This window comes from Daktulosphaira vitifoliae, unplaced genomic scaffold (assembly GCF_025091365.1).
Source record: "Daktulosphaira vitifoliae isolate Bord-2020 unplaced genomic scaffold, ASM2509136v1 Scaffold_1, whole genome shotgun sequence".
In the NCBI taxonomy this organism is placed as follows: Eukaryota; Metazoa; Arthropoda; class Insecta; order Hemiptera; family Phylloxeridae; genus Daktulosphaira; species Daktulosphaira vitifoliae.
In genome coordinates, this window is record NW_026099572.1 from 65,829,556 (window position 1) to 65,845,503 (window position 15,948).

Consider the following 15,948-nt stretch of genomic DNA (forward strand, 5'->3'; position numbering starts at 1 on the left):
AATATAATTTAACTAAACATAAAGGATCTTAGGAGAAGAGCAGGGGGACAGTGGCCCTGTCCTTGATTTTTTGCTAAGTTAATTTTTATAACCGTTTATTATAATATTTTAAGTTATAAATTTTTTTTAATTAAAAAATAAAGAAAATTTATTTTTATTTATTTTTATATTTTATGAATGACAGGATTAGGACCGTTTTTTTAGCTTCGATGCGAAGCTGTGAAGGTATTAATTTTACTAGAATGTATTTTTTTTTTTAATTTTTTTTTAAAATTTTTTTTTTTGTGTCTGAACGCTCAATCTCAGCTCTCACTGGATCGATTTTGATGAACAATACGTCAAAAGATCACAAATCGTATCTAGTCAAAGACATTAACCTCAAAAATTGAAAAAAATTCCCTCGTTCTCCGTAAACGGGGGAAATCCCCCCAAAATTACAAATTTAAAAATTACTAATTGTTGACATATTTTCAATTTTTTTTACTTAAAATTGCCATAACTTTTTTAAAAATAACCGAAAGATTATATATATTTTTTTTAGATACTTTAGATATTTACCTATGATTTTATATATTTTTGTGAACATTTGACTCTTTAACAGCCCACAGGAAGGGTTTCAAAATGATAACTTTTTACACAAAATTAACTTTTTCAACTTAACTTTTGAAAATGTTCCGGAAAGACTGACACTTTTATATATACCTTAAATTAAAGCTAATGTAATATACTTTAATTTGAAAAAAAAAAATTGACCTCTGGATTTGTCTTCATGGTGAAAATGACTACCGTATTCAAAAATATGATATTTTTGTGTTAAAATTCTGGGTTTTGTATTTTATTTTAATTTAAAAAACCTGACAATGGGAGTACACTGATTTTCATAAATATTATATTAATCAAATTGATATAGCATAGAACGTTAAACTTAATTAATGTTTTTTGCTTTTTTTAAGTTGTGATAATAATTTTGAAATTTGAACTAGATTAAATAGCTAATTTTTTCAATTGCCGTTAGCGATGTACGGTTGCCGAGTCGGTTAAACTTGGGTTATACGAGCTTGGGGTACAAGGTTCAACCCACATAAGGCAATAAGTTATTTGCATTTTTTCTTAATTCTTTTTAAGTTAGAATAAATTTTCAACTGCTTTGATTTTTATCTCATTTAGATTCAATAACTTCAATAAAGATCAAGGATCCCATCACTGTTGTCGCCACTCGCGAGTAGAAATTTTTTATTCATATTAAAATTATTTTACTATATTTTAAGTTTTAGTTTCGATGCAAAGTTGAGAAGATATTTTTTTGTGACTATCATCTATTTTCTCTGCTCTAACTTCACCTACTTTTTTCAACAATACGTCAAATGACTACAATTCGTATCTAGTTGAAGATATTACTATCAAAAATTGAAAAAAAAATTCTAATTTATCAATTAAACAGTTACTTATCCCATGTTCTACATACAGACAATTAAAATCATTCATTTCTAATATTTTGAAAGTATTAATTGACGAATCAAGTTTGATATGATAGGTTTCAACTACAAAATTAAATCATTTTACTTTATAATTTAATAATATTTTTACTCTATTTGTGTGTGCTACTACTAGACTATAATATTACAAATTTTTTGGTAACATGTTGCCATATAAATTATTTCTTAAAAAAATGATTATTAGTTTCTCCTGAATTAATAATGGATTTTTACAATTATAATCAAATTTTATTATACGCTCAATTGAGTAAATCTTTTTAACAACTTTGTTTTGATTGGTTCATTTAGTTAAAGTAAATCATTAAAATTAATTAAGTTCTGAATATTCAATCGCAGAATCTTTTCAAACGCCAAAAGTTACTAGGATTTTATTACTATTATTTCTATTTAAGTTATCTATTACCATAACAATGCAAAAAAATATTGAGCTTTTCTGATAAATTTACAATAAATAGTAATTATAAAACTTTCTGACTGCATATTAATCTTAACGATACAATTTTTTTAATTCTCATAAAATTTTCTATTTAATGATGTTAATTTCAAACTTGCCCATTGGCTAAAAGTTATGGTAAAATAAATTATTTTTTTTTTATAAATATTTACAAAAATCAACTTTAAACGATTAAAAAAATAGGTTAAATATGTCATTTTTCTTATTTTTAACATATTAATAATCAAAATTAGTATTAATTAAAAACAATTTTTTTTTGTTCTTAATTTTTTTTTTTTATATGTAAATACTATTTTTTAATAATATTAAAACTTAGAAGTGATAGAAAAAGTCTAATTGCACATTTGAAAACATCGCGAAAAGTTGATTAAGAATAGTATATTTTTGTTTCTGATGAAAGTTTCTTGTAGTCCAGTGCATAAAACTTATAACTTTGTTAACTGTTAAACTTTATCAAAAATGACCAAATCAGTACAAATTATTATTTATATAGATGCATGTCTTTATCTATCATTTGGTTTTTTTTTTTTATAAATCTAATCTTTTACCTGCCCACAAGAGGGTTTCAAAATAATAACTTTTTTTTTTTTTTAGTTATAGTAAAAAAAAATTGAATAATTTACCTTAACTTTTAGCTCAATTACAAGTTTAAAATTGACATCTAGGCCAGTCAACAAAGGAAAAATTGCGGAAAAAATTCCCAACCAAATTTTGTTTTTTTAAAAGTTCAATTAAAATATGTATAATGACATACTAATAGTCCTAATTGATTGGAATTAAGCTTTTTTTTTTTACAGCTTCGCAAAAGTTCAAAAATATGAGCTTTTTTAATTTTCTCAAAAATATATAACTTACAAAAAAAAGTTTTGTACAAAAGTTGTTTAAAAGACAATTCTAAACAAAAAAATTGTCTTATACTTTTTCATTTAAACAAATATTTTTCGAGTTACATTACATTTAATATGAGTACTAAAATTTATATTCCATTTTCTTCATTTTACGGTTACTTTTTATCATGTTATACTTACGTTAGACACAATGTTATAAATGCATATGTGTGTATGTGTGAGTTTATTTATTTATTGTATCATAGAAGTGTAGTGTATATTAATATACAAGCGATAAAGTAGGTAATTGATTTGATGCTATAATGTTTAAACCCAACTAAACGCTAAATTCCCAAACAACAATCATATTATGTCAATTGCCACCGGAATTTTCTTTTTCTTTGCCTTAATCCCAACTACTTGGGATCGGCCACCCTTATCCTAAGCTTCCACTTGACACGATCTCCCACATCTTCTACGCTCACATCAGCTGTCCTCGTGTAGCATTCAATAACATCCCTCAATCTCCTTTTTGGTCTTCCTCTACCTCTTCTTGCTTCAAAATTTATTTCTATAACTGTTCTTACAGCTTCCCATTCTTCTCTCTTCATAACATGACTAAACAATCTAAGTCTATTTTCTGCCATCTTATCCACGATTGACGCAACACCTATACTTCCTCTTTTATGCTCGTTCCTTATCCTATCTTTTCCAGTCACTCCAGTAATCCAACTAAACATTCTCATCTCTGCTACACTAATTCTCTGCTCAATTTAAAAACTATAATTAGTATTTATTCATATATTATATTTTAAAATCAAAGAACTACTAATCAGGATATAATTAAAGAAATACATACAATGTAGATGTCACTATTTAAAAGGCGAACTTTTTTGGGAGAGAGAAAATTAGAACAGTTAGATTTTTGTTAAGAATATAATTTAAATAATGTTGTTATTTATATTATTTTTATAATTAATTGAATAGAATTTTGAATTATAAAGTTCATATATTCGTAAACTATTTTTGTTTCGGTTGACAAGGATCCGAATAAAATAAAAATGACTAAATATTACGTCTAATTTCAGCATATCTCAAAAAAACATTGAACTTGTGAACCTCGTAAGGGAACATATCGTGCCTGGGTGCGTAGACTACAGGTTTGATTCCATATTATCGAGCTATTCACGTTTTCCCCTCTTATTTAGTGCACAAATTATGTAAACAGAACAAATAACAATAATATGAAATCTAATAATTATTTGTATTAATACGCGAATTTTGAAAAATCCGTTTTTTCTTGATAATTCAATAATAACTACCCTTTTTTTATTTTTATTAGAAATTATTTCTTTCGATGTTTCTAACTCAGTTAGACCGACCAAACCGCCAAGAACGTTGGGGTGGCGTCTAAGACGATTTTATTAATAGTTTAGCAAGTAAAAAAAAAGATTTCAAAAATGAGTGAGGGCCTAGGTGCATTCATCTCTATCCAACTGGCTGATAACGTTATATTTTAGGATTTAACAAAGAATCATCAACATGAATTTTTGGTTGAAAGAAGGTTATAGAATTGAACTGGTTTCTAATCTACTTGCATTAATATTACCTCCCTGAGAGAATGTCTGAAAATGTTTACTTTCTTGATAACTATCACCGAATTAATGAGGCGAATGAACTGGGGATCCATTAAAAAATTTACTAGTTTGCTATGCAATAATATGGTAAACCTTTTATTATTTTATTGATGTCAATTAATAAAACATTTAGATGAATAACTAGAGAATAATCATAATACTTGGGTAAATATTTATCGAATTTTTTGTATTACATTAAACCTAAGGTCTACGAACAGCTTAATTCGGTCCCAACTATTATATTTATTATTCACAAAATTGTTATATACTAACTGCAATTAAATTGATATTTTGGAGTACTACTATATATGATTATTATATAATAATAGCAATGTATCAAAACAATTTGTCACGCTAAAAATAAAATGAGAATAAAAAACGATTAAAATTTCATCATTATAAGGTAACCAATCTTTGTGTAATAGGTAAATAGGTTTTTAGCAGGTGCATAATTTAACATTAACAAATCCTTGTATACTATATACACTACACAATGTATTGTTAATGAAATCACATATTAAACACATACTAGTGTAAACATACAGAAAAAAATTTAATGATTTTATAAAAGTATTTTATGTAATTACATACTAGTTTTTCCAAAATCAGATTACATTACACTGATCAACAAAATGATACTTTTTTTAATCATTAGAAAATAAAGTACTTTTCTAAAAAAAATTTTTTTGTTCAAATTTGAAATCTGCATTTACATATTTTATATTACTTCCAGTTTTTTGAGATAATTACTAATAAGTAAAAAACGAGTTTGTTTATAAAAAAAAAAAAAAAAAAACTGCACGGTGCGTTCACGAAACATTTGGGACAAGCAATAAATGATATCTTCACTTAGGGATCGATGTTCAGCATACTATCATTGGACACACCACTCCCGAGATAAATGATATCTGACAGTGACTAAAATCACTATCACAAAAAATATTTCTATGTAAATCTTTATATATATATATACTATCTGTAGATAGTATTGAATTTTTAGAAGGATTTGTTGGATTATTCCAAAATAAACATCATCTTCTATTTTCTTAATTATATCTCGTTTACTAGTTATTGATTTATAAGTATAATACACGAATAAATACATATTATAGAAATTTAATTTAATATGGACAAATATTCAATGTTTTATATTATAATTTTCAGAAAGAAATTATGGAAATTATAAAATAGTTGTACATTTCGTTACGTATATAGTCAACTTGTAGAAAAATTATAAGTATGGATTTATAAAAAATAAAACTACGAAAATCCTCCCTGAAAATAATTAAAACTAACTCTTAAAACTTATTTAATTTTTTTTTTTAAATTGTGAGCTTAGGTACTTACTTGTCCCTATTATATGACTATACTGTTTAATCTAAATTAAAGCCATAAATAATTGAAAAAAATTGAAATAGGAAATTATGTTAACACGATAATAGTGATTTTTTTACACAAAAATAACATTTTTTTATTATCTTCAGTGGCCGTTTACAAATAAAAACAGGGTATTAAATTTTTTTTTTAATTGTAGTATATTATACAATTAAAAAATTGATTTGATTCATATATTTTTCAAAAAGCTATAGCAATATAAAGTTAAAAATATAAAATATAAAATGGAGAACTTTAAAACAAAATTATATTTTTAAAAGCATACTTAATAGTATGACGTACCTTTTTTTTTTTATGTCTGTCAATGAAAATTCTCAGTTCTCGCTAGACAAATTTTTATAGTTAATACCTCAAAAGAACCCAATTTTAATCTAATAGAACCTATCGTTACTAAAAATTGGAATAACCCCCTTGTTTTTAAAATTTAGAAACATATTTCAAATTTACGACAGTGTAAAAATGGCATTTTTCAAATTTACCTATAAAAAATATAGGAAATAATATTAAGAATTCCTTTTTGAGCTGAGCTAACTGTAAATTCGTGTTTCAGAATTACCTAATATTTAAAGAGCATTACTTCCAAGATATTTTTAAGATTGATTATAGTGAAAGTAGATCATACAATGGACTACTAAACACTTGAAGGTTATTATAATTGAACGTGAATCATATTACACCATAGGTAGAGATTTATACTTTGTACTTAATTGCAACTTAAAGGAAATCAGGAGCTATATTAAAGGCAGATAAGAGAATAAAATAAAAAAAAACTCTTGATACTAACACAACTTTTTAGTAGGGGGTAATAAAAAAATTTTCTAGTATGCACTCCCAGAAAATAATCATAATCACGCTACTATTACAAATATATGTGCTTTTTTATTAGAGATATTATTTAAGATTTGATAGAGTAAGTAACAACCATGGTTTTTAATAATAACATTAAATTTATAGATATACATGTGCCATATTAATTACTTATCTTATTAAGTATTTATTGGTGAAATAATTCAAAATAAAAGAAAATGGATTATAAAATCTATGTAATAAATGCTCTAAGCCGTTCACAAATGATCATGTGGGCGTATTTGTACTTCTCGGTGGCTAATCCTTTCTAAATGACGACCCGATAAGCAAATATAGTACTCCCATTCATTCTACACGGATGTCGTAAGATCTTACCGCATATTCGCCGAAACTTGTTTTCTGCGTTTTAAACTAAACATTTCTTTACAATCATTACGAATGTCCAGTCATATCTTGGCGATTTACTTGATTACACGTATTTTGAACACTGTGTAGGGGTAAGTTATTAAAATGTTGTTTAAAACGTTAGCAGTGATACTTATAGTGGTAGCAGATTCTTTAATTGAAGGTGACTCAAGAAACCAGGTAACTAATTAATTACTTTATTTTATACAAAAATAACCTATTAGAGTATACGCATTATAGTTAAACAAAAATAAATCTATAAATTGTGAGTGAAAAAAATTAATTAAATTTGCTCGTTAAGAAAATATTGTAAGTTATGTGTTTGAAAATTAAGTCTTTGTATTTAAATAATTCAAGGGAGGACATCTTTAATGGTAACCTTCCTAAATACAACCCCGAGCCGAGTATCTAGGTTTTCTATTTTATTAGAAAATAACTTTAAAAATTATATTATTATACCGATGAATTGAAAGTATTATGGCAAAAGTTATACAGGATATTAACAAGAAGCGGACATCTTTGAATTTTAAATGTTATTATAATGGATTTCTATAATAGGTCAGTATACTGACCTATAACGGAGTCATCAAAAAATGAAGATTATTGAAAAAGATAAGACTAACGCTAATAAGACTTCTTGTAGCCCCTTATTTTTATTTACTCTAGTATAGTGGTGTTTCCAAAATTTTTCAATGAAGGATGTCTATTACAAAAAAAAATAGTGATATTTTTATTTTTTGTTTCTGACCTAAAGTATAATTTAACACAGTCAATGTGAGAATTAAAGTTTTCTTTTGCCATTCTGGGGGAACTATACGAGCAGTGAATCCACTAGTATGGCAGTTACATATTTTTTTATAAAGCGTGGAACAGATCAACCTAACTTTTGATCCAATAATTATATCGCTATAATTTTTCTTTTTCACAATTTTTGTACTTATGGATTACGTTAGAAGCATATTTTATTATTTATTTTTAGTAATAAAAAATAAAATAAATTATTTATTATGACCCATCAAATATTTTTGTAAAAAAGTGCTCAAAACTATTTCAAATTAAAAATTAAAAAAAATTATTTTTTGTTTTTATTATTGAAAACTAATAATAAAAAATATAATTTTAACAAAGTTAAACAGTTATACTGTTTCACCTGTATATTATGGACTATATAATATCCAAAAAATTTTTCCTACATAAACTAACACCTAAATTATTTAATTATTTTTATTTTTTTTAAAATTCATATTCATATTCATATGTTATTTTAAAATTAAAAATATGAAAGTGTAGCCTTGGATCTATTTAATATTTGAATTACGTCATATGTAAAAAAAATGATAAATAATAATGATATTTTTAATAACCATTATAAATGTACTCAAGATATAAACCTTGAGAAATAATATATCAAAATTATAGCACTTAATTGTTGACATAATAAAAATAAATTCTAGTTTGAGCTATAACATTTACAATAAAGAACAAATATTATTAAATTGCATTTTTTTAAACTAAACTTTCTCATGTTTATTTAAATACAAACAATGCCGAATTTATTGGAAGGGTTTGATGATACCTTCTAACCTCCCAAATGTTCATCAAAGTCATTTATAGTCAAGATCTATAGAACGGTAGACTTTTTTACTCATTAAATGTACTTAAATCGGTGAAATTTACTTCACGCAAACCTTTTCAAAAATAATCTCTAGAGTTAACATTAATATCATTAAATTTACTTAAATATAACTTTTTTAATAGTAATAAAACTTTTATTAAAATATTTCAATATTTTATAGAAAAAGTCCAATTAAAATTTTACTTACTCGGATTTTCTTTTAAATTTAATATTTTTATGAACAAAATTAAAAATAAATAAACTGATTGTATAAATATTAATTAATTTTTTGGGGAAAATCCGATGTGTTACTTACTTATAATATTAAAAATTAAAAACATAATTTAATAATAAATTACAATTTTTTAAAAATCCATTAATTTAGAATTCTGTGCAATACGGCTCAGAGTTCTGTGATAATGATAGCTGTCATTATAGCAATCATTATACAGAGTGTTCAAAAATTAAAGAAATAGGTTAATTGTTACAAAAAATGAGAACAATATAAACCCGTTTCCTCACTTACTGAACACCTATACCTATATAAACTTTTCCAATAAGCTGATGGTAAAACAATTTCTATTAAATAAAAAGTGATATTTGTAATATTATAGAGACAAACATACAATGGTTATTATTCAAGTGAATATGCAAAAAAACCACATGAAACTGAAACGTACCAAGATTTTAGTAAAATTCCAGGAAATCCAGGAATAGATTACCCCATTTACCATGCTGTACCTGAAACTAGTTTCAACTGTAAAAATGTACCATACGCGCCAGGCATGTATGCCAACGTAGAAACCGGATGCCAAGTATGTACTTATAAATTTACTTACACTTGCACTTAAGCGAAAATTTAAAAGTTGTATACTTAAGGTGCAATTATAAAAATATGATTCCATTACTTTTTAAAATATAAAGCAAAATATACAAAACAAATATGCTTTGTCTTGAGATAAATGTTAATACTAAATTATGCATTTAAAATTTATAGTAATTGCCTGTCTTTATTACTATGTGCCCAAAATATATAAATTCTAATGATTCATTTTGTTATAACTAGGCATATCACATCTGTCATGATGGTAGAGAAGGACACCAAGGAGCATCATTTTTATGTACAAATGGCACTTTATTTAATCAAGAGAAATTCACATGTGATTGGTGGTACAATGTAGATTGCAGTCAAGCTAGTGCTTATTATAAGTAAGATTTCACGAATAATTACCGGTTATAATTAATATTGCGCAAAATAAATCATTAACTATTTATGTAATAAAGAAAACCATAATACGAAATTTATTTTTACTAATCTTTCAACGAAATTATATTATCAGTTAATTTGTTTTATAAATTATAGAATTTACTACGTATAAAAATATATTTTTTAAAGAATTATTTACCGAGTATTTTAAGTGTTTTCAAGTAGTTTTTGTAAACAACTCCAAATTAGAAAATTTAGCAAAGAAAATATTTCGATTGAAAATAAAATATTATAAGTTGAACCTTTTTCTTTCTAGTATTCAAAAAGAGTAAAAGAATTTAATAACGATATTTTTATTATCTATAAATTGTTTTTTTTTTAATTTTTAAGATAAAATTTATAATTATAAGTTTCTACTTTGTTTTGTTAAAAAATAAGTATAACTATTTTGATTAACTTTGTTATATTTTAGTTTAAATGCTGACCCAGAAAAGAACCCATTCGCTCCAGCAAAACCAAAATTATCCGAAGAGACTTATGAGTCATCTGAAATCTATAATAGGCCATCATTTTACAGAAAATCTAAATATTAGTATTTTTTTTCGTTTCTGTAAATAATTTGTAAATTATATTAAATATTTCATATTAAAAATTATTCTTTTCACTGTATTTATGTATGTATATTTTTACAATAGCTATTGTTTAAATAATTTTTTCCTTATAAAAATTTTTTATTGTATTTTTAATAATCTTTAAATGTTTTATTTAATTAAAAAAAATTTCAATGAAAATCATGATTTAATAAGTTTTTTTATTTTACATGGTAATTAAAAATAATTTATGTAATTTTAGATTTAGTCTTAAGTTGTACAAAAATGGAAAATGAGAAAAAAAATTTTATTTATAAATTAACCTCAATACAAGCATGTAAGTAAAGCTTAATTGATAGTTACTTTAAATATAAATATAGTATATAATATACATTGATCAAATTGAAAAATTGTCATTGTTAAAAATACTTTTAAATAACTTAGCATGATATAAAAATAATTATAAGTTTATATTTGAATTTTAGCATAGTACTTAATGTAATAATCACATTGAGTTTTTAATGGGTTGATTAATTTTGTCAATACAAGAACATATAAATAATTTTCTATCGTATTATATTTCCTTATGGAGTCTTTTAAATCCGCAAACGAATAATAAAAACAAGGATGTTTATTATTGTCAACACCCTTAGTTGACTTATAACGCCTGTAATCACATGTATATTTCAACGCAATTTTGAGATCGTCTTCATCTATTATTCCATGTAAAACTATTTCCTAAAAGTACAAATTTTAATTATCTTTAACTTTATACTACTACACATATATATATGTATAGAATTTATAATTTATAAAATATTACAAATATATTTAAGGTCTTTTAGAAAAATGCATTTTGAATAGTTTTTAATAGTATTTATTCTATTAATTATACTTTTAAATTTTGTATGCATTAAATGTTTTTTTTATATTTCACAATTATTGTTAGAACTTATCTCGTCAACACAAGTAAATAGGCATTTTTAAATAAAAATACGTCATAATAAAATGAATGCTATCTTGTCTAAAAAAATTGATACATTGAGGGGAGACTTAGTTTAGAAAAGTATGAAAGTCGAAATTTCTATGTATAGAAATCCGATCAATACTATTAAACACTCAATACATAGGATTTGTATAATAGTACTTGATCTACTTTATGTTATGTTCCTACTGTCCTTAGTTTACTCATTTTAAAATTATTATTGACTTATTAACAATTTTGCAAGAATAGCTATAAAAAACGGCTTCTCTGAAATTTTGATGAAATTTTATTTTTCATTACTAAAAATAAATAATAAAATATGCTTTGAACGTAGTCTAAAAATGTAAAAATTGTAAAAAAAAAAAATACAGTGAAATAATAATTGGATCAAAAGTTATTAGAGTTGTTAATTATATCTGTACCACTCTGTATATATATAAAAGCAGGTTTTAGGATTTCAAAAGTTTAAAAAATTTTTTCAATAAACCCAAGTACATCAATGATAAATAAGTAGTACTTTTTGTTTCTCTTAACACCAAGCAATGTATATTATTTAAGAATTTAATTATTGTGTTATGGGGACACACTCTCCCTTTATAACAAAAAATATCCCTGTAGTACTTATACTCTAATAATAAAATAATAAAATATTAATATTTAACTGAGTTAAATGTTTTAAAAGTAACTTAAACAAATTTTTTAAATGCATAAATCGAGCTCTATGTACAGAACCAGCACTAAATATTAATGAGCTTTGTACGAAATAGTTTAAAGGGTCTCTAAATATTCTTTTTTTTTTTAAGAAAAAATACCACCTTTTTTGTTTGAGTTTGCGGGACACACCACGCACATTACTAGTGCCGTACCACCTATATATAATTAACTAAGTAAGTTATAGAAGTAACATAATTATAGTGTTACTTCTGCATATATTCCTGTCATTTCTTTTCTTATTAAAAATCGTCCATATTGATATGGGTTCTGAACACGATACAGATTTTTGATTATTGTATCATTGAAATATTGTTTTATATTCTTATATTCAGTAGTATATTCATCGATTTCAAATAATTCATAATTATTTGAATAATATGATATGTAATTCCAATTTTCAGGAGTATTTTCTAACACAAATGATAATAGAGACATTTTTACCTGAAAAAAATAGACAAAAATACTATAATATTTAATACGGATACTCAATATTTTAGCTACCCAAAGTGAACTATATTTTACTTATAAAAAAATGAGACAATAGTAGTTGGTTTAACGAGAATTTTTCTTAACTTCCTATCTTAATTTCCTCCTTTGATTTTGATAAGAACTTTTGTGCGTTTTAAATCCAATAAACAATTTATTTTCGAGCTTGAATTTTTACAAAATTTTTTTTATTTGTATCATAAAAATTATTGTTAGTTCCTACTTATAGTTTCAATCATTAAACAGCTCCACAAAAAAAATCGAATGAAAAGAGTTAGTAACAGACCATGTTTACTTTATGTTTGTGGGGTCGCTGAATCCGAATCTGAAGTTAGTTTGACGCCATCACGTCATGGTTTTTTATAACCTTAAAATTGTGCTTGAGAACCAAGTTATTCATTAGGAAGTAAGACAAGAAAATTTTTAACCTAAATCTACTGTGCACAGAGCCATAACCTGTAAAAAGCCTAGCATCATTTAGACTAACCTGACGCTGAGAGTACTTTTAGCATAATATAGTAATATGTCCACACAATACTTCATTGCTAATACTATACTAGGTGAGGACCACTGCCCTAGTATAGAAATTGCCCTGTTGATATTGTTGAGTACTTACTTCGCCCATTTTTCGAGGTTATGAAGAAACCTGATGTGACAGCGTCAAACAAAACTCAGATTCGGATTCAGTGACCCCACAAACATAAAGTAAACATGGTCTGTTTATTTGCACTTTTCATTCAATTTTATTTATGGAGCTGTGTTATACAAAAGAATAAATACAAATCATTAATTAATGTGTAATATGCTAAATAATACATGATATCATTTTTTCTATATTAAATAACAGTTTTTGATACTTTAGTATTTTCATAGTTTGGAAAAAATTAATATGTAACCATAACCCTATACTTAGTCCAGTTAATAGGCTTGGAGGATAACTTTACTACTTCAATGCCTCATCTTCTCTACTCCCATAAAACAAACTGTGTTACGAATATGTTTTTATCCTCTTATCCTATGTATATTTTTTAATCCTGAAAGTTATACTTTTGGTTGTTTAAAGTTTTTGACATTATAATATCTTCCGATAAGTTGTGGTTTAATTTGAGTTTTTAGAATAGTTTTTATATTAAATCTCTTAGATTAAAATATTCTACTTCCGGACCTATCAATGCTAGAATAATTCTTAATAAAAAGTGACCCGCGCGAGATATTTTTCCCAACTCAATCTGTAGAGCCGTCATTGTACGATTTATTTCTCCATCTATTGATTAAATATTTTATAATTTAAAAATTAATGTAGAATAGATAATAACATTGATTAAAAATATTTATAATCAAAATAAATTAATTACTAATATATTAAAAGTAATGAATTTATTCTAAAAGTATTAGCCATCCTCAAGTCCGCCGTGCATTAATGACACATAAATACCAACAGATGGTCAAAATACTCAACATTTCATAATTGAAGTATGAAATACAAAAATTAAATTATAGACTACTCATGAAAAATTTAAATTTAATAAACTTTATTTTCACAATAATCAAATTTTATAGGTAAAAGTCGATAATGTTATTCTTTGGTTTGGTTTATAATGATAAAAAATAACTTAAAAGATTTTAAAAATAAAATATCTCTTTCTAAAAATGGTGTAAATCACAATACTTAAAATAATATTTTTTGAAAAATTAATGAACAGGGATGGCAAAAAGACTCTGACCCCAAAAAAACTCATTCGGCATTTCTAGACTATATCCAAACAATTTTTTCAAAAAACCATAGCTAATTCTTTAGGCATAAAAAAATATAGTTTTCATTTAAAATAAAAAGTTATGCTTTTTCTTTTTTTTATCGTAATTAATGTTTATTAATGTAAAAATTAAAAAAACACACTATTTAGTTCAGATTTTTTTGGCTTAGATGGCTATTAGTGTTATCATGATATACTTATTATTTTTAAGTCTGTCAATATTAAAAATTATTATTTAGGTATGCCATAAACATAATTATTATTGAAACTACACGGGCAATGAGTTGACATAAAACCCGGTAGATAAAATCACCTGACATCTTAGTTAAAAAAAAATCCAGATCTTTTCTAATCCTGAGTGTAATATAAAAACCTTTAAAAATTTTTAGATACATGCCTACTAAAATGCCTTAATTGTGCTTATTAACAGTAAAAAGTTAAAAGTAAAAAATTTTGTTTTCTAAAAAATTATTCAATCTATCTGTTTTATTTAGACAAGATTGATATAAAATTAACAAAAGAATTTTTTTAATTACTTACTACTTTTAAATAATTTAAATACGAATTGCAACATTTATAATATATTCCTATTTTAACTGTCAAAAAATATCTAATATATGTGCAGTATAAAAATATAATTTGTATTCATACGTACCCTATCTTTGTTAAAATAAAATAATTTTCTATGAATCAATTAAAGAATATACATAGTATACAAATAATGTTCAAGCTAAAGTAATTTTGGAGATGTTATGAAAAATTAAAATATTTATAATATAAACACTCACGTCACAAATGCATTGAAGTTCTAGCTGTTAAACAATATAACAAACTAGTATCTACCGTTGTCAACTGTAAACTACGCACTCAAATTCAAATGACAAATAGCCTTCTTAGTATTTGTGAAACTGCATTATCAACAAAACTCATTAAAACGTTATATTTATTTTATTGAGCAATATTTGATTTGTAATAACTTTATTTTATCAAAAAATAATACATTTTCAACTACAAAATAATTTAATTAAATGAAATTTTCGATTGACTTAAAGTCAAATTAATAGATTTTTATAATATTTACATAAAATGTTAGTATTATAGTAATGTATACATCATATGACATTTTCATTTACTATATCAGTAATCATTAGAAAGTAGCAGGTAGTTTTTTGGACTAAACCATATTAATTTTCGTAGAAACAATATACATAAAAAACTTTTTTTTTTAAAAATTAACAGAAAATATAGTTTGTGTATTATGCTCATTAAAATGTAATAACTGTGTAGTCACCCTATTTAAGTTAGAAATAAGTTAGTCAATTGGTTATCAATTAGAAGATTTTGATCCCGCAGGGTGATCCTTCATGAGCTTAAAAATTCCACGGATTTTAGTTAACTCAGTGGGGGTGACAACACGTACCATTGCTCTTAGTCGGTTAGCTACCTATACCTGCTTGCTAATAGCAAATAAGCCCACCTAACCCAGAGTGTGAAACTTACAACTTACCCTTTCACTTACCAAGTGGAAGGGTTGCTATTAATCACAGGGTGTTAACCAAAAAATAAAGTGACTATT

At 24.7% G+C, this 15,948-nt stretch overlaps 2 protein-coding genes across 3 annotated transcripts; one reads left to right on the forward strand and one right to left on the reverse strand.

The window, feature by feature from the left end:
• Positions 1-7,020: 7,020 nt before the first annotated feature.
• LOC126898236 (uncharacterized) lies at positions 7,021-10,550 on the forward strand. Its single transcript, XM_050672178.1, has 4 exons — positions 7,021-7,201; positions 9,251-9,451; positions 9,703-9,845; positions 10,316-10,550. The coding sequence occupies exons 1-4, from the start codon at positions 7,127-7,129 to the stop codon at positions 10,434-10,436; spliced, it is 540 nt and encodes a 179-aa protein (XP_050528135.1). The 5' UTR covers positions 7,021-7,126; the 3' UTR covers positions 10,437-10,550.
• Positions 10,551-10,884: 334 nt separating this feature from the next.
• Positions 10,885-15,154, reverse strand: LOC126898247 (uncharacterized). Of its 2 annotated transcripts, none has more exons than XM_050672192.1 (3): positions 15,028-15,154; positions 12,340-12,573; positions 10,885-11,171 (listed from the first exon to the last, which is right to left on the reverse strand). In XM_050672192.1, the coding sequence occupies exons 2-3, from the start codon at positions 12,565-12,567 to the stop codon at positions 10,902-10,904; spliced, it is 498 nt and encodes a 165-aa protein (XP_050528149.1). In that variant the 5' UTR covers positions 12,568-12,573; positions 15,028-15,154; the 3' UTR covers positions 10,885-10,901. The 2 variants fall into 2 exon arrangements, with proteins under 2 accessions (XP_050528149.1, XP_050528145.1); XM_050672188.1 differs by lacking the exon at positions 15,028-15,154 and adding an exon at positions 12,655-12,783.
• Positions 15,155-15,948: the final 794 nt, after the last annotated feature.

Coding starts and splice junctions, on each gene's coding strand:
- LOC126898247 (XM_050672192.1), bottom strand. CDS start 12,567: ATGTCTCTATTATCATTTGTGTTAGAAAATACTCCTGAAAATTGGAAT. Junction 11,172..12,339: donor TGACAGGAATATATGCAGAA/GTAACACTATAA, acceptor TTGTACTTTTAG/GAAATAGTTTTACATGGAAT.
- LOC126898236 (XM_050672178.1), top strand. CDS start 7,127: ATGTTGTTTAAAACGTTAGCAGTGATACTTATAGTGGTAGCAGATTCT. Junction 7,202..9,250: donor AAGGTGACTCAAGAAACCAG/GTAACTAATTAA, acceptor GTAATATTATAG/AGACAAACATACAATGGTTA. Junction 9,452..9,702: donor ACGTAGAAACCGGATGCCAA/GTATGTACTTAT, acceptor TGTTATAACTAG/GCATATCACATCTGTCATGA.